Genomic DNA, 19,735 nt, shown 5'->3' with positions numbered 1-19,735 from the left:
AAGTATATATAATTTTTTTGAACTTCCGATATATACACAAACATGATTAAGGAAGAAAGAATTACAGGAAGCATAATCATCCATTTTATCTACATGATTTCCGCCCTTGAGAAGGTGATAGGAAATTGGAAATATCCGGTTATAGTTCTTATCGAAACTACAAGAGTGATATACGAGTTTTTGTTTTTATCGGACAGCTTTCTGGATGCTGCATTTGTGTTAACTATGATGTAATCGAGTCCAATTACATGAATGAGTGATAAAAGCGCGCATTGATCTCACGCATTTAGATTTAATTGAGGGGGAAAAGTCTTTCTCTCTTATTGCGCATCAAATTATTGTATCGAAGGTTTATTTTCCAACAACCTTACAAAGTCGATGTTTTGCTTGGCTTCGATGATCCTTATCGACACGATGATGAAACTTTCTTGCTTCGCGCAAAACATGTAAATCTCATTAATTGTTACGCTATGTATTTGATAAAATATTGCGTGACATCTTTTATCTTTTACATTCGTTATCATTAAAAAAAATTCAATTACCTTGACAAATATTATTGTAAGAAGAGAGTTATGTACATTTTTTTCAATATGAGAATGTATGCAAATTTTTAGGAATACATAGGAATATTAATACATATTATTATATCGGAGATCGCCCTTCTTTAATTTATAATTTGATAATTCTTGAAGTGCTTTTTAACACATTTATTGTTGGTATATATATATATATATAATTTAATAATCGATTTAAATTAATCAGATGCATCATATTGTTTTTATTTGATTTTTTATATTTTTTTATTAAGATAAATATTATTTTTATTATTTTCCGTCTCATTCTATAAAAGATTGAAACAAAAGAGCATCGTTAATTTTCTCTGCTTTAATTAACTTATGATATGACGCTGCTGGAAATTCATACGACTTTGAATTTTTATTAAACTTATAATTAAGTGTATCTTTAAATGCATCATTCGCGATAAATAATATCTCACAGAGGAATCCCCCACTATATTCTTTGCTTATAAATCCCGACTTATGTTAATCTAGCAGTTGAAATTTCATCAGCTCTATTCTGATGCAACAGTCGGCCGGAATTTACTTTGTTACTTTCACTTCGATAGAGCGTATTGACGAGATAATGAGAAAGGTCGTAATGTAAGATGATGAAAACGAAATGTATCTCGCTTCGTTCTTGCATCATGTTCTTTTATTTTGCTGATTATAAAATTGTTAAACTTTTTCTGATGCCGTACAATCCAAACACTTTACATACGTCAGAGGATTATATCATGACACATTACAATTCGCAATTGTAGAAGCAAATATATTTAATTGCGAGTAAACAGTAATGCAACTTTAAATGTGTGGAATTAGCGCACACGCGCACGTTATAACAGTATTAAATCTTGCAATTAGGAATATATAATATAAATAAAAATAGATAGATAGATAGATTGAGATAGTCCAAAAAATAAATTTCTATTAATATATTTCTATTAATTAAAGAGAATATATTTCTATTAATTAATACAATTTATTAAATATATACACAATTGATGAAACGGGAATCGCAATTCGATTCAATTCAATTTAGCATTATTGATATTGTAGTCCGCGATTGCTCTCCTCCCACATGTTTATCATTCACGAGAGCGATGTAACTTATCCGAATCACGGGCGTGCGCCGCGCACAAATGTGGGGATATGCTCACACGCGCGATGCGTGTGTTTGCACGCGTAATCGGTCGTTAATAACTGATATCGGCCAATTGCAAAATGGTTGAAAAGTTTAATAAAATGGCAATACGTCAAACCAGCAGCATCCAGCTCCGGATGACGAAACGGCGTCGAATATTTTGGTACGAGAGATGTGATGATCAAATGCCAGAAATGAAATGCGTTGAATGCGTGATTGATAATAAATATGTCAGAATCATGAATTATGAAAATCTTACAAAGAAGTTGCGAAAAATCATATCTCTGATATGTTACTCTGACAATGAGTCGAAAGTAATTTCTTTGGGCAAAATAATTCAATAAAAAAGGGTTATCTTTTTAAAGAATGAATTTTGCATAATTTTTTTTTTTGAAAGAAAATGTTACATATTTTGAATCACTACACAAATTTATTTTGAATCAATAATGTTGAACAAAATAGCTGATGGTAATTACTGATTGTTCTAAATTTAAAATCACACATATCTAAACTGATAAAAAAATAGTTGTAACTATAAATATAGTTGTTATTATAAATATAGTTATTTTAGGTGATAATAAGATTAAAGTTTAATTACTATGCACAAGGTTATTATTATCAACATAATAACTAAAAAAATAAAAAATATATACAAATCTCATACAGTAGTAATAACTATAGAAATCAATCTCAACTATAATTTTTTTTATTATGCAACTATGCAATTATTGTTGGTCCCTTTTTTCAGTGTACTTATACGTACATATTTTTCATGACTTTAGGATTAAGGGATTTTTAGAAGATACTTATATCAAATTATTTACGCAACCCTTTGCATAATAGTCATCTGTTGTTGGGCATGGTTACATTGTTTAGATAACATTAAATTAATTCTTGACCTCAATATTGTTACAGCTGTTTAATGTTTTTTTATATTTCATGTATCGCGATGCGAGAAAGTCAAAGATCTGTGACCAGTAAAAACAAAACGGAGCATATTAGATTTCTGACTCGTTGGATCACAATTGCAAATTTTATATAAGATAGTATTGTGTTCTAAAAATTTTTTTTAGACATCTTGAACGCATTTTTTAAATTGATTGATATTTTTATTTTATAAGACTGGAGAATTAATTAAATAAATAATTTAAAACTTGCAAAGTTTGCGCACGCTAAAATAATTGCGCATAAATACACACACGCATACATGATATACGTACGCACATATTAATATTAATTTTAATAATTTTTATTCGCTATTTATTTAGTTCATGTTACAAATTATATGTTTACAATTTATATGTTTATTATTCTTGAAAACACAGTTTAATTTGCGATTCTGAATATAAGATTTTGGCACGTGATGCACGCGATAAGTTAAATATATGTGAACCGTATATATTTATGTCTCTCGAACTGGTTTAATCGGACGGCGACCACGATAACAATTTTTCTTGTATCCCGATATGATAATCTTCTTGCTTTTGTGGACGGAACTTAGCAAGACGTCAGCGCCAAGATAAGTGCCGGAATAATAAGTCTGACTTTTCTTTTTGAGGCGAGACCGTAACTAACAACATCGTCTACCGGGTTATCGTTCACGTTTCTTTCGTTCAGCAATCGAGAACCTCAATAGTAATATTGTTTCTTATTATTTGTTAGTATTTATAGTCTGAAATTTTGCATGAACAAGCTTGATGTTTTTGTTATGAGCTGTTTACATCTCGCTCCTTTCGAGATGATTCGCAGATAAAATCGTTTACGAAATTTTATTCTGAAAGTGATTAGCTTTTAATTACGTAAAACGAGATAATAATGCGCGCACAAGAATCCCCACCACGTGCGAAATTTGCAGCGAAAAGAATGAAAATTCGCAATTGCGATGTGATTTAAATGAATACTGATTTCGATATTATATGAAAATGCGAAAATGAAATTAGAAATTTAATCGTGTCGAGAAATTATCATACATATTCATCTCCACTAATATAATTGCACTACTAATATATTACTACTAATTGCTCTATTAATATAATTTTTCGCATAAACGTATTAGTTTTTCCATTCAGATCGTGTACTGTATGATTTATCGGATTTATTATATATCGATGATATCAACTGTTTAAATATTAAGATTTAACGAGATTTAATTGCCATATACTTTAATTGCTATAATGTAAGTCAACAGTTTGATTATTTGTTGAACTACATCTGTCGCTCGTAAATCTATCCTATCTTGAGCGCGATTTGAGAGAATATAATATTCCTTGGAAAATATCATAAAAAGCGTTATTAACGTACAGTATTAAAATAAAAATAAAACTTGAGAAATCGCTAAATTGAATAGGGGCGATCTTATCTTTATACGCATTCAGATCTTTGATAACGTAGCTGTAACGTAACGTAGCTGTAACGTTTCATTTTTTCGTTACGAAATTTCTTGATTAGAAAGCAGTTAGAAAGCGCATTAGTCGAATAGTTATTAATCAATTTTTATTTTGATTATTGTGTGCTGTTATATTAACTGTTTTATTAATTCTAACAATAAAATTAAAAATTTTCGACTAACCAAATGTTATCTTTGTAAAAGGTGAATTTTCTGTCAAGTTAAGATTAATTTATCGATAATCAATTTTTCATCTTAAAATTAATTAATTCCAGAGAATTCGTTTGTATTTTTATTTATAAATATTATCATTGATACTTTTCACATTTTATTTAGATAATTTATTGTCACGAATAAAGTAATATTTGACGATAATTAATGCGAAAGAAATCATTAATATACTTAAAAGTTACCCGAATTTATTTATTATATAACAAGCTGTGTCTATAACAAAAAAAAATAACGATGTAGTTATGACATCGTTAATCGATGCTTGGGAAATAATATTGTAGAATAAAGTAATATTGAGAAAGCGGCGAAAGAGAGTTTCTCGGATGCCTCAGCGTAGCTCTCGTTATTACTGAAGAATTACATTAAGAGCTCATTGAATCCCCCACAGATTGTGTAAATAATATCTTCATCGCGTTCATTATTCTTTTCTTTTCTAACATTATGTGTGTACTACATTATTTATAATGTAATACACGCCACATTGTAATAAAAACTTAAAATTATTTCAGATAAATATGCTTTTTTCTCGTTTTATTTCTAAACTCTTTACAGTATTAAGTGTACACATGTAAAATATAGAGGAAAATGGGGAAGGGAAAATAAGATACATGTATCTAATTTATTACAAGAATATTAAATATTTTATAAATACGTATTAATATATTTTTTTCGTGTTTCTACGATTTTAATAAAATAGTCGTACTCATTACGTTCTATATTTTATCTAATTTTTATTTTATTTTTTCAGAGATTTCCTCTTCTTAAAAAAAATGTATATTTATGCTAGCGATATTTTCACATAATAATATAAAGTGTAAGGAAAAATGAAAGTTATATGAAGATCAATCTTGATAATATTATCAATTATTAATTATGAAGTTTTTATTTTTATCTTTTCCTAAAGTGTCATAAAATATACTATCATTTTCTTTCTTCTAAAACGTAATGGATTACTGGACAAAATTATTAAAAACTTGAAACATAATAATTGTGAGCTGAGCTAATAATAAAAATCTAAACAGCCAACATATCAATATATTACATCGGATATTCATAGAATGCACTCGTTAACGACAACAACAATAGCTATTACCATAAAATTACAAATCATAGAAAACCATACGTATGCAAGTTTGCATCTCGCAATTAAGTTTCGTCTTTCGCTCTGTTTTAGTTTCCGCGAAATGTCGCGCGTAGATGACACGAAGGCGCGAAGTTCCGGTTGGAAGGACAGATGCAAACGATCGTAAGTGGAAAGTATATCTCTCTCTATCTACGATGGAGGTGCCGTTCAACGGACACCAAGTCGGAGATGGAGAAACGTACTTAACGAACAGAGAAGTTCATTAAAAGCGAAACGATATTAGCCGATCTAAAATCACCCTTTCGTCTCTCTTCATCCCCTCGCAGCCCCTCGCGTCTTCCGTTTGTCACCGTAGCTCGAGTCCTCCTCGAGCTCCACAGGTGAAACGGAGGAGAAGAACGACGGAGACGAATTAACGGACCCGGGAACGGCGAGATATCGCTTCGTAGGTGAGTTAGTTCTCGGAGAGAAAAAAGGAACGAGCTCGATAGGAAATAGATCATCGCGCTCTGTGGTGAAGCAGAGAGACGGGCATCCAACGGTTCAGCGGCGGCGGAGGCGACGAGAAAAAACGGCCCATCTCCTCTCACGGGAGATTGCCTTCCTACAATTTCTCGGCGGTCTCTCGGCACCTTCGACTGCCGACTGTCGTTACCGTTAATAGAAATCATTCAACGATTATGAATTGCCTACCGGTTATCCTGAAATTTCATTATTTTCCCGCTGTGACGCGGACGACGTCTTGTACGAAGGGGGGAAAGTTCCGGAGGATGAGATTATCGCGAAGAGAATACACTTGCGAGAGCAAAAGGTCGATCGTTACATTTTCCAAATTTCACACAACACGCTGCTCCTTCATTCTCATATTTAATTGCATTATTCGGCTGAATTATAGTACTATTTTTTGGATAGTAAAATAATTGTCTTAATAATTTTAAAATTTTTCAGGATTTTTTTGAACATGTGTGTACGCTTGTTTTTCAAGAATCTTTTAAATTAGAATGATTTTTTTCATGAAATGTAGGTATAATACTCTTTAAAATGACGTGGATAATAAAATGGAGTAGAGATAGATAAATATTCTATCTTGGATTAATCTCTTCTTACATATTTTTTCTTTAATTTGCAGTAATTCTAGAAATTCAATTTTGGTGAAACGTCACACTTTGTCGTTTTAGCATGTTACGACGCAAATAGGCATGATACCGTCTCTTATGAAAAGGACTCGTTTTTCTTCAAGTTCTTCCATCCTTCCTCAAGGAACAAAACCGAGTCTAAAGGACACTACTTACATCGCGAAGCTCTCAGTCTCCCTTGAAACGGAGCGAACGAAGATCGTAGATCCCCGCAACACGTACAGCAATCCAGCCCAAACATATTATGGCCATTGATCCCGCGAAACCACTTGCAAGACAGTTTTGTATCTTTTTCGTGCTGTGGCTCTCGTTCATGCCCCAACGATACCTAATTGGGTGCTCCCCGTGGCCGGCCCATTATACGGGGTGTCAAAATACTTTTTCACCTCTCGTAATCCTCCGGCACCTATACAGAGAATCCCCCTGTCCCTTCTAGCCGCCGCCGCCGCCGTTCCCTTCTACCCCATCTTGCACCCTCCCCCCCTCCCGCACTTTATCCCGGCGCTGTTTGAGGACAAAGGGTATGCGTACTTGTATCTCAAAGCGGCCGACCGAATGAAATGCACAATGGAATTGTCGCCACACGTCGCGCGTTTCTCTCGAGAAGTAAAAGACGCCTTCCTTCGGTCTGGCCCGGTCTGACGCACCGTGTAAGCCGCCCCAGAAAAGCCGTCCCTTCGCCAGGAGGAGCGCAACTTCTCCCCAATGTGTAACAACGTGTGTACTCTCGTAGGTGAAAATTCTCTCTCCCCCCTCGCCTCTTCTCTCTCGCTCTCGTCGTCTCCCTCTTCTCTCCGTCATCTTTTTCTCGACCGTACCCTCGCCCTCGTTTTCTCTTTATCTCCTTCGAAGTTGGCGTATAAGTGACAATTTTGCCGCAACACTCGTTCGTTGAATTCGAAGAAAGGGCAGACGAGAAGAAGGGCAATTTTGTCGACAGACGCGAGCGTGAAACGCCCCTGTTTCGGGATTTCTTGTTTGAACGAATCATTGACGCGACACCCTCACCTATCTTCCACCTTCGAGATTACGCTATTTTATGCGATAAATACTTTGAGATATTAATTTTCCAAATATTTTTCTTTAAAAATTCAAATGTCAGAAAGTGTCTCACCTTTTTCATTTTAATTTCTACTCATTTGTATTCATGGTATGTAATAATTGTTTGTCATTAGACTCGTAGATCGTAACTTTTGCAAGAGAACAGAAATTACGACGTATTTTAGGAAATTACGTAATTGCGTTCGAAATGATTTCTGTCAACAATTCAGCAATCTGATTTGACCTTTCGGGGGAATGCTTTTAGCGGCGCCTTTTCCAACTTCAGTGTCGCTAACAGAATTATACTGAAGGCCCGATAATTGCTGATAATTCGGATGAACTTCGTTAAGACGCTCATCTGGGTCGGGGCGAAATGCTTTCATTTGATTATTACTCGATTTCGATAAAGCGATTATCACGTTCGTAGCGTAAATCGATTGCGTTTTCGTTTCCTCGAAATTACTGGATCGCGACTTTAAATGACTGCAATGTTCAAAGCGCATCGTAAAATATGATTTTCGTTAGAATATGTCTGCAGGTAACTTTTTCATAGGTCTCAAAGTTCATACAAATACATAAAAACTAGTACATACGTGTGTGTTTGTGTAAGAATTGTATTTTACAGATAAGGTAAAAACTCTTAAATAAAAGCTCATTTGTAGAAGCAAATCCAAATTACATATAATTCATCAAAATTCATCAAAATTAATTATCAAATTACCATAATCACACTCGGCTTTTCCCCTCGATGTTGTAATGAAAAGAAAATATGATAACATTTTTTCTTAATAACTCGCTGAATAAATTAAGCGCTCGCATCACACAACCGCGACAAAATTTTCCGCTTCTAATATTCAACACTTATGATGCTAAAAATTTCAAACCTTTCGCTCATACGTTCGCGATGAAAGTTTTCCAGATTCTTATACATTTTTACGCGAGCGAATTCCCGTCGTTTCCCGACACGACGAGAGATACCGACTATTCCCCTTGAAACATCTCCGATTGCATTCTTTATCCTAATTAGGTTTACGAGGATTTAGCACGACTAGCGACCAATTACTAGTAATTGCGTAAAGATGTCACTTTGTAAGCGGATTTGCCGGCGGTTTTACAGCATTGTGCTCCTCTAAGCCACACCACGAGGCCAACAACGGCAGGGGAAGGGGGACCGTTACTTCTCGCTTCCCCTATATAGAAACCGACGGTAACAATGAAGCAACGTGCTTTCGGAGCACCCTGCTTACCCGTCTACCGAACTCGATTTTCTCTCGGAAGACAAGTATTTTTCTTTCATTGGAACACGATATAATCGATGTCAAGCCAGTTATTCGAGAAAAACTGCTGATAGTAATTTGTCTGATCGCGTTGTAGTGTTTCTCGTTATTCCGCTGACTCTTTACGTTTTATTTATAGAGAAATCAAGTCAAGTTATCAACGAAAAAAATGATGTATTAATTTGTGTAATTTCTTTGTTGGAGAACAAACTTTCTCTTTTGCGATATGATGCTCTCGTAAAACAAATCGGAAGTTTAATAGAATTAATTATTATAAATATATGCGCTCTTTTGTGCAATTATATTACTTTAATATATGCAATTTTTCGTCGGAAATATTTCTATTATTTGAATGTTTATGATGCATTCAAGTGAGATAGCATAAAGAGGAAAATTCTGTTGGCAATCTTGCTAACTCAATCGACTCAGTATAATATCAATGTATTATTTAAACCGCTCTAACCCGTCATTAAAATTGAATTCCCTCCTCTCGGATAGAAAATATACGTAATCACTCACCGGAAAAGGTTTACCGCAGCAATTAAGCCGATGAAAAAGAAAATAAGAAAGAAACAATCGACCATGCTGACCCGGAACGCAAACGTCGCGTATAATAACTACCTCTTTACGGCGCGCACAGGTCGTAGCCAGAAATTAAATTAGCTTGCCGTGGCGAAATTGAAAAATCCCTTAAACCGAGGCAACGTGCGCGAAAGTGCCGACAAGAGGGTCGCACGCTGAGGAGAACGGCCCAGAAATGAGGAAGGGGATGACGGAGGGACCCGACTCGGGTCGGGTAAAAACTCAGCGCGCCGCGAAAACTCGTTTAAAGATGAAAGGCCGGCTAACGACTTATTTTCGATAAGGAAAAGTTAAGGCACTTGCCTCGCGCCACCATTATCCACCGGCCGCCCTTCCGCGAACGTTTCGGGGAAGCTCGGGGTGAATACTCGAATACCATTCGCCCTCGCATGCCGTTATTCGTCGTTTTCTGCCGAGGGTGCGGAAGGAAGGAAAGAAGGATGCGCACTGCTCAGACTCGCGTACACGAGCTACCAAGAAAACCAGAACGAGACTTTCGAATTTTGTGAATATTTTACTGAGTTATAGCAAAAATTTTAATTCAATATTTCAATTATTAATTCAATATTTAAAGTTGATGATAAAAAATTTTTATTTTTCTTTATTCTTGGTAATCGTCTTTTTGATGCCTGATCAAACCTAAACAAGACTACTTGATGCATTTAGATAATATTTCTTATATTTATATCTTATATTTATATATTAATATATTTTTCCTTCGAATCTTTATCAGAAAAATTTATTAAAGTCTTTATTATGTGTGCTTGCGATTTAGATTTAAATTCTTGTAAACATTTTGTAAAGATATTATTATTTTTATTGTGAAAAATCGTTTCAAGTTCACGTTGCGATAAACAGACAAAAAGAGACAGAAAACTGTATATTGGATCATTAGTCGCACTTTGTTACGGAATCGGCACCACTTGCTTCTCCTTCTCGATCTCGACAACCTCGTCATCCTCGGAGCCTCTCCTCCGCGCGGCCAAAAACACAACAGTTGCGCGAGACTCAATTCAATTGCCATGTCAAAACGATGTGAAATGGGATTGATGTAATTTGGTTAGGCGCGCCCCGCATTCCTCTCCCGCCTAAAGTCCGCCAGTTATATACGGTGTCTCAGAATTGCCGGATGATATTCTGTGTATAACTTTTTCGATCAATTTACAATAAATTTTATTGCAATATCGACCAAAAAAACTACATATGAATTTATAGAATGTAACTAAAATCCAGAGAAAGACATTGATATTTTATAACTTGTCACAAATTTAAACTTGAGGGTTGCAAGTCAGATCTTTACGCTTCATACATTAATTTCAAGTGATCCTCATTTTGTTTATAAGAATATCTGGTATCAAAATTCGAGGGGATAATCGAGCGCGAATTGTTCGCCGTCGAAATTTGATTATTTCTTCCAGGACACCCTGTTTACACACGTACGTAACTTTCTGTACTCGTGCTGGGTGTTTTGCTGCAAACGACTCGATTCGGGGCTGATTCTAATGACTTATGAAGTCAAGCCAAATGACCGTCGTTCTCTTACGAGGCGTCCCTCCACGCTCGTCAACGCGGGACGTATATACCACCGCGTACTCGCATCTCGTGCTGCGCTGTCGCGGCAAATCGAATAATTTCACCCTGGGAGAGCTTCGCAATCGTTCGCTCTCGTTTAGTCTGCCTGTCGCATATCGCACGCATTACGCTCGCCCGGTCGAGAACAAAGAGCGACATGGGCGTCGGAAAATGCCCTGAGAGATCGGGGAAGCAACTTTTCGAGATTACAGAAGCTTATCGAATTATCCGAGCGAATTATTAAGTATTTCTCAATAGACATGGAATATCTCCATTTCTCCCTCCCGTTGTTTCATTGTAAACTGATTTTGATTACCCCTTGTTCTTGCGTTCAGCTCTAACTTTGTCGTGCAATAACTTTATTTATGCAATCTTGTTGCTGTAATTTTTAAACTTATCCAACTTTATGATGTATGAAATTCCAAATCATGAAATACACGTTTATTGATTCAATAAGTTAAAAAGATTCCGCTGGGGAAATTTAAAATAAAATTTTTGTATCGTTATTATTTGAAATTGTAATAATGATTAATTTAAATTTCTGATTCGAGATTACCCGCTTCGTTCAAACTACCTCGATAAATAGCATATTTCTCAATAGGCATGGAATATCTCCATTTCTTCCTCCCGTTTTTTCATTGTAACAATAACTTTATTTATGCAATCTTGTTGCAAGAATGTTGCTGTAATTTTTAAACTCGTCCAACTTTATGATGTATGAAATTCCAAAACATGAAATATACGTTTATTGATTCAATAAGTTAAAAAGATTCCGCTGGGGAAATTTAAAATAAAATTTTTGTATCGTTATTATTTGAAATTGTAATAATGATTAATTTAAATTTCTGATTCGAGATTACACGCTTCAAACTGCCTCGATAAGTAGTATAGTTTGCGCGCATAATGCAGTGCGTATAATTCAGGGAAGTGATTCGAGAAAAAAACGCGCGCGAAAAATGCAAAATTATGCGGAAAACGATAAGCGGAATATAACGTTGGCGTGATAAAATGCAAAACGCAAATTTCGCAACGAGAGGCAAATGGAACCGCGACGACCGCTATTACCAGGGAATCGTTATTATCCCGCTCGCAAAATGCTACCTGGGAAGAATCGTTTCGAGAAAACACGAGCGTGATTTACGCGGAGACCCGCCAATCGTTTTACCGATTACGGAGATAAATGCGGTCGATTCGGCCGTCGTTGCACGTCACATCGGGTTTATGACATCGCGAAATAGGTGTGTTCCCATTTCGGGGGTATTCGTGAAATCATCTCGTTGCCGCGGTAAACTTCATTAAACTTCTATTCCGGCTTGCCCCGCTCTTGCCTCAATGGCCGATAATGGGGTGCCCGATGGAAAAATGGCGATGGCTAATTAGAACCCCGAGAGGGACGGAGCGAGAGGGAGGGAGAGAGATAGTGGCAGGCGTCACTTAAGCACGAGTATCGCGAACAATCGCGTTCCCGTTAATTGCACGGCGAGATCTAATTAATTCCCGCCCGAAGCGGAGTGCGTGGTTAATTAAATTTTCTTATTGGAAGCCGTGTGCTCGCGCTAAGTGCGAACGACGAAATTAACGAGACGCAGTTGTTGAGCTGGCGCGATTTCTAAATTCCTTCGCGCCGACAGGTCTGATAAGATCGCGAAAGTATCGGTCATTTCGCGTGTGTTCACCATTATAAGATATTTTACATGTTACGTCACTTGCTTCCAATTGACAGAATTACATATCTTTTATCGATTTTTTTATATTTTCCGTGGTACAGGTAAAACAATAACTTGCTCTACAATATTTATTATAGCGCAGAAAGAAGCTAATAAGACATTTAAATAATTTTTCTTGCAATTGGTACAAGTTGAATAAAGTTTCGCAAGTGAATTAATTCTCCTTCAATGTCGATGATGCTCAAAGTAACGAAGGAGAATCTACAATGTTTCTTTTCAAGATTAAATTAGCTCCAACAATTAGTTTGGATAATACAGATGCTGGACGATATAATCCACGTGCCGCATTATCCCAATTCCGGCGAATAAAATCGCCGCACCGTAACAACATCCGCGCACCTAAGAGAGACGCCGCGGCCGACGATGCCGGCGCCACTTTGATCGGTAACCTCGTTTATGGTGACGCTGGACACAGAATGTAGGAAACATCGATAACACCGGTGACGGAAATATCGACTTTTGAGAGTTGCCACGAGCATCCCTCCCCTGGAGCGCGTCCTGCCCTCCCGCGAACGTTCCACCCCTCCTCCCGGACCGGTGCACCAGCCCCTGGCAAATCACCCATCATCCCTCTGGCTCTCGGTCGTGCGAAAGAGACGAAGAGGACGCGACAGAGAGGACGAAGATGGAAGCGCTCTGGGAAAGAGGGAAGAAAAAGAGGAGGAAGAGAGGGCGAGAAAGAGAGGATCAACGCGAGTCGCAACGAGTGTGGAAGAGCGTGGATCGATGGGAGGGAGGGATTCGGGGGTGGGCCGACCGCTCTGGTGGCGGTTGAAAGAACCAATTTTGTCCTAATAGAAAAATCCCCAGCGCTGAACCCAATTTATAAACCCGCAAACATGGCTGGCGTGGGGCGCCCGCTCGCTCGCTCGTCTCACCCTCGTCTTACCGCGCCTTCCGCTCGAATCCCGATACACAACTGCGCCGGGATTTGAGCCAGCCATGCACCACATATCCTGGATAAGGGGTCTCAAGGTGGGAGTCCTCGGCGATGACGGGGAGCTGAGGGAGAAAAAGGAAAAGATGGAGCGACTACCGCGGTATGAAGTTTTCACACTTGATTGAGAGGGAGAGGAAGGAGGGAGTTTGCGAAGAAGAAATGTTAACCTTCGTTGGAATCGCTAACTCAAAATATCGTTAGAGTTAGATATTGCGGAGTACTTGAGATAGAATGATGGATTGTGATGGAATATCTGCGTGGAATAAAATTTCGCTGAAACAATAAAGAGAAAATTTTCTTTAAATAAATTAACATATTGCTTTCATAAGCATATATAAAAGAAAAATATATGAAGAAATATAATGAAATATATGAAGAAATATAATGAAGATTCAGAATATATTTTACATGAAACATGTCTTAATATTCCACTGACAATGTAAGAATATTAAATCAATAATTTAAGAGAGATTTTCACACAATATCTAATATATAAAAACATTTAAATTTTGTAACAATAATTTACGTTTTAAAGAGATCGTATCAACAATTTTATTTTCGATATATTCTTGGTATAACGAACATTAATTTACGCAAATGTTTCATGTAACGTCGTTATTACTGTTGCAACTAACAAGAGTCTGCGGCTAAAAAGAGAGCGAGAGTCGGAGTAAACGGAACACATGGCCCGAAAGGGTACTCTCGTATCGGCTACAAAGGTATCCAACAGAGATAAATACGTCGCAACTTCCAACGCACGCCTTACCTTGTTGTGCCATGTATCCTGGGCATATGCACGCAGCAGGAAGCAAGGGTGGTCCATCTGCAGCGATCCGATTTTACGATAAAGGTTTATCGTAATCGATTTTAAATCTGATAACGCGCCCTTAGACTTCTCTGCATCCAACAACTTTATCGGTATCTGCACACGTACGCACATTTTGCTCACACATGTTATAAATAGTACAAGCTGTAATAAAAGATGTATATTTAATGATTAAATAATAGAATATTTTAATAATTTAATAATTATTTATTATATATTTTAATAATTATTTTAATTATAATATCAACAGTGCAAAGAATTTTATTCTTTGCCAGACAACTTAATATCCTTTTTCAAGGGAAACAGAAATCGAATCTGGGGGTTGAGCTTGAAAAAATCAGATTTTTGTGAATTTTGGGCCCCGGGCCCTCGAGTCGCGAATCCAAGCGATGAGAACGATCCCCTCGATCTTCGAACTTTGACGGCTCGCCCGGCATTGCTTTCTCGACACCCGCGTCTCTCTTGACGGCTACGCTTTTAATCGCGCGTACGGCCGCCTGACCCCAGATCCACGGTCCCCGTAGTTTATTTAACAGCGCCCTGGGCATCGGTAAACACGGGTTAGCGAATTGGCCCCAGGGCGAGACCGAATGATAGTTAACGTACCGCTAAACGCCATTGGAGAGAGAGACCTCACGTCCCCCATCCCGACCGTCGTATAACCAAGGCTCGTATATTGCGTGCGCGAGGGGAGCGAAATTTAATTTTGTGCTTTTTGTACACGCCAAATCGTCCACCCTCCCGCGCGCGTCCTCCCTGTCTTCATCGCGACGAAACGACAGGAGGGGGGCGGAAAGCGGGGGAGAGCGCGGAGGAGGGCGAGGGGGACGCGAGCGACGCCGGCGTCGAAGAGATTTCGCCGCGCTTTCATGGAGCGTCAGGACGGCATAGCGCAGAAGCAACGTGGTTGGCTTCTACATCGTTTAACGCCGGTTTATTCTGCGCTGCTTCGCAGTTTGACACAGAGTTAGTCGAAATAGTCGCCCACACGTTCTCGAGAAACATCGCGAGTCTATGTTTATTTCAACCCCTTGTAGAATCCGACACGCGCGCTACAAATATACGTATCCCTCTCTCGCAAGAATCACAATGTAAAATCAAGCAATGTTTGTTGAAGAATAATGATTCAATTCTGTAATGTTTTTGAAATTACGCCATGTGTATTAATAGCTACTGCTAATAATTAACTCTCAACGTAAGCTTACAAAGAGAGTAAAGAGAGTTAAATGTCAAAGTTGAATGTGCTTAATACTTTATTCTTCTAATCTATTTACTCCTTGATCTTTTTTGACTTTCTCGCTTGTGAAAATATTTATAAAGATTTTTCGTAACAATATTGGAGATTTTTTAGAAAATAAATTCATAGGATTCTCTCGAAAGTCTCTTCATAATGCAGACCGTAAAGCTTAGACCGCTTATCCGTAAATCCGCCACTGTTTAATTGAAAATAACGAAGAGCTTTGATCTGCATAGACGCTTCTAATGAGAAATGTAGAGGCTTTATTCAATGAATTTCGCAATTCCAATTCACATCCCGCGCTGAAAATTCAAACACGTTCCGCTTCCATTCGCGAATCTGTTAATTCGACGTACAAAAGAACGCGCGGTCCAACCAATGAGAATCATATACATCATTTATACGAGAGCTAGTAAAAAAAGAGCTCTCTTCTGGACCGGTTGCAGCTCGTCTTTCGCTACTCATCCCGACGGTTCGTAGATATTAATTCACGTGCGAGCCGATAAAATGTACAATAATCGACGCTAAATTGCACACTGGATTATCTTGTTACGGTAACGATAATCTTCGTCACGGCTGTGAAGGCCGTGAGGTGCTTCTAAAATGAGAAGTTACTGCACGAGCGCGAGAGAAAGGAAACGACAGAGAGCGAGAGAGAGAGAGAACGAGAGAGACGAAGAGAGAAGGAGCGAGCGAGACGGCACAGAGATGGTTGACTTGATGAAATCATGCCGCGAGAATTAAACGGAGGATACCCCCGGCGTGTGTCGGCGTTGCGGGCGTGTGGAGGCACGAGAGGACTCGGGCCCGAGCTCCAATTGGCGGGAGCAAGACAACGGTAGGAGTTGACTGCAGTGTATACACAGTTAATTAAGCTGGAGTACCACGGCGGAGCCGCCAGGGGAAGAGAGCGAGAGGAATCTGGCCAGAGAGAAAGAGAGGAAAGAGAGAGAGAGACGAGCGATTGATGAGAGAGGGAAGAGAAAGGAGAAAGAGCCAGCAGAAGGGAAAGCAGCGAGAGGAAAACAGAGGAAGCAAAGCTGAACAGAGAGAGAGAGAGAGAGGAAAACGAAGGTCGGATGGAGCAAATGCGCGCTGCAAAGAGAGAGGGACAGAGGGAGGATGCGCTACTCTGTCCTGTGGGCTGCAAACGTAATTTGCTCTCTGGATATGCAGTCCCAGCGGTTCTCATCGTGGCTGGAAATAACATTTTCTTGTCGCACACTGCGCTAATTGATATTTTGCACGAGACGGGTGGCCGAAAGGTTCCTCATCGATGAAAATTTCATAATTGTACGATATTTGTACGTCCACCGCGAGATACTTGTGACAGAGAAGGAGCAACAAAATCTCTCAAATTCGGTCTAAATGTTTCGTTAACGTGTGCGTTTGGGCTATGGTGTATTTTTCAGTCTGTTGGCAAATTTTATTCGAGACGAGACTCGCTCCGTCGTTTCGCGAAACGTCCTCTTCCTCTCTCGCGAGGCTGCACGAGCGAACGAGTAAATCCTCGCGCAGCATTTCACTTGTATACTCGTCGTACACAACGGATCAGACGACAGAAATCCGTAGATCCGACCTCAAAGAGCGCCACCCGCTGCGAGTTTTCCCAAACCTGAAATCCGTCTGACCGCTTTACAATGGTAAACGAAAACAGCGAACGGCTACCGTGGACCCAAACAAGCTTCTCGTGGCAGGATCCGATGAATCTCTCGCGGTGGGGACTCGCTCTAGAAACGGAGTTGCACTCTGGAATCCCGTCTTTTATCCCGCGCTCTGTGTCTTGATTCGCACCTCGAAGAGAGTCTCTAGAGAAAGAGAGGGCGGGAAGGATTCGGGAGAGAAAATTGGAGCGGATTTTGGAGCTCGGGGTCCGCCGAAACGAAATTAGACTTATCTCGATCATCGCGGGTCCCTCTAGGCAGCTGCGCTCTCGCGAGGACACAAGAATGGACACGAGGAGCGGTCCTCCCTTTGTGGCTCGTCGAGAGACTCGCGTCAGATTTGCAAACAGTTCTCCTCGAAAGAAGCGTGCATTCGGCGCGCTGCTCCTTTCGACGGCCGGACACGCGCCATTGTGAGCGACCGATAGGAACCAATAACGGATCCAAGAACACGCCACAATGACACAGTCGAGGAGTATCGAGTGGAGAAATCTGGATACACACAGAAACCGAATTTACGGTAATTTCGAGCCGATCCGCTTTCGATGGACCGTGGATGATAGGAGAAGAATAGCGAGTTTATACAGTTTGAAACGTCGCTTTGAGGTGGTATCCAATTCCTCTTATTCTACGGAATGTAGTATATTCATATAGGACATTATCGTTTCAACAATCTAAAGATATCGAGTGATAACTTTTTTAACAGCCACATTTACATGTAAAAGATTTCAGTAATAATGAAAAACAATAATGAAAAATTTATTACTTTTCTCTCTCTCTCTGTCTCGAATAGGTTTAATTATATTTATAAAAAATATTGCAATATATTAATATTCTCATTTTTTACAACTATTTTCATTGAAAAGCACGTATCTCTTTGATTAACATATTTATAAAATTTTGATTACAAGATATCAATTTATTTTAGATCAATGGAAGGTTCTAGGAATGAATAAAAAATTTTATTCAGAGTTTTTTATTCATTCCTAATATACAGTATATATTGTTCTTGTAACTTTATAATTTAAAATACGTCAACTGAATTATTTAACTAGACAATATTGATTTTTTTGCATTATAATATTTATCTCAACTTTACAAACACATACTGCTTATTTTTTAATAAGCGACAGTCATTCATATTTCTCTTTCTCTCTCTCGCAGCTCCTCTCTCTTTTGTCTTTTAAAAAAATCGTTAGTCAACCGTCAGTCCTTTAGTTTAAGTCGAAACGTTTAACGGACGGCGCAGCTACCTGGCTTTACTTGGAGCCCTCTTAAGAGCTCGCTGAAAGATCGCTGTCTGAGAAATTAGCTAAAACTGGAGCTAAGTGCCCCGGGAAAACGGAGCCGGGACAAAACCGGCGCGGAGTAAACGCGCCGATCTAAAACTCGGGCCGATCCCTCTCGCTCCACCGTCAGATATTTATCGCGGTAAGTGGGATCCGGTTAAATGCAACTCGTGATCTGATTTCTGCGGGACCTAAAAGCTTTCCTCGCCTCACCGGGGGTCGCGAGCCAGATTCGTAGCGGAGATTGAACGCCGATGAAAATGGCGAAATTGTTTCGCGCGCGTGTACGAGTACAATACTGGCCGAAAAAGCACGTGGGAATATCGCTTTCGAGCGATCTTTGAAACGCGAGGTGAATGGATGTGCTATTGTTGCAATTAAATTCATCTCGATTTTATTATCTCTCGCATGCTTTTCTGTCCCTCTATTTTATTGATTTTCGAAGAACATGTTATAAAATACTTAGTTTCTCTAAAATATCACAGCAATCGAAAAGTAATTTCGAAAGCTTGATTAATCAATTATATATGAAGATTATTTTCCATCTCATTTATGTAGAACGTGATTAATTATGTTTCAAAGTAAGTTATAATAATTTAATTTAATTTTCAAATTATAATTTAATTTTCAAAATTTATTCTAGTAATCTGTAAAGAATAGGAAGAGTTTTTTTTTCAATTTCCATTTACTGTTTACGGAATAAAGAAGATATATTTCGTTATAGAAAGAAAAGTGTTGTAAGATGAGATTTGTCAAAAATTTTCATTTTAATATTAAAATTAAAAAAGAATTAAATACGTGTCTCTGACGAATAAATGCAATATCAATACATGTGACTCATCCGACACTTCTTGCGCCAAGAGTGCGGCGGGTTCTTTTTTCTGGCGAAATGCAGCGCATATCGCGCAATCGAATTATAATCGGTGGCGAATTTTCGAAGGGGCCTTTCCCATAACGGAAGGAGAACGCGAGCTCTCTCTCTCTCTCTCTCTCGTCCGCAAACGTATAATTTGCTTCGATTTAGCCGGATAGATTTTGAGTA

General features: G+C 38.4%; 1 protein-coding gene across 4 annotated transcripts in view; it reads left to right on the top strand.

Moving 5' to 3' along the window:
• LOC145962025 (retinal homeobox protein Rx2) overlaps positions 1 to 19,735 on the top strand; it is a 123,546-nt gene that overhangs the window by 58,026 nt on the left and 45,785 nt on the right. For 2 of the 4 annotated variants that reach the window (XM_083082760.1, XM_083082758.1), the window contains exons 2-3: positions 5,493 to 5,564; positions 5,729 to 5,851. The exons of 1 other annotated variant lie outside the window; for it this stretch is intronic. Coding sequence is in view for 1 of the 3 variants with exons in the window: in XM_083082762.1 (XP_082938888.1) it covers positions 5,516 to 5,564 (49 nt within the window). In the remaining 2 variants the exon portion in view is untranslated. The remainder of the gene's footprint in view (positions 1 to 5,492; positions 5,565 to 5,728; positions 5,852 to 19,735) is intronic. One more of the 4 variants, XM_083082762.1, reaches the window with a different exon arrangement.

The sequence above is a fragment of the Camponotus vicinus genome, unplaced genomic scaffold (genome assembly GCF_025532165.1).
Source record: "Camponotus vicinus isolate PSW18456_S1 unplaced genomic scaffold, iyCamVici1.0 SCAF_11, whole genome shotgun sequence".
In the NCBI taxonomy this organism is placed as follows: domain Eukaryota; kingdom Metazoa; phylum Arthropoda; class Insecta; order Hymenoptera; family Formicidae; genus Camponotus; species Camponotus vicinus.
Note: the sequence above shows the minus strand (reverse complement) of the source record. Positions and strands in the feature narration are given on the sequence as shown.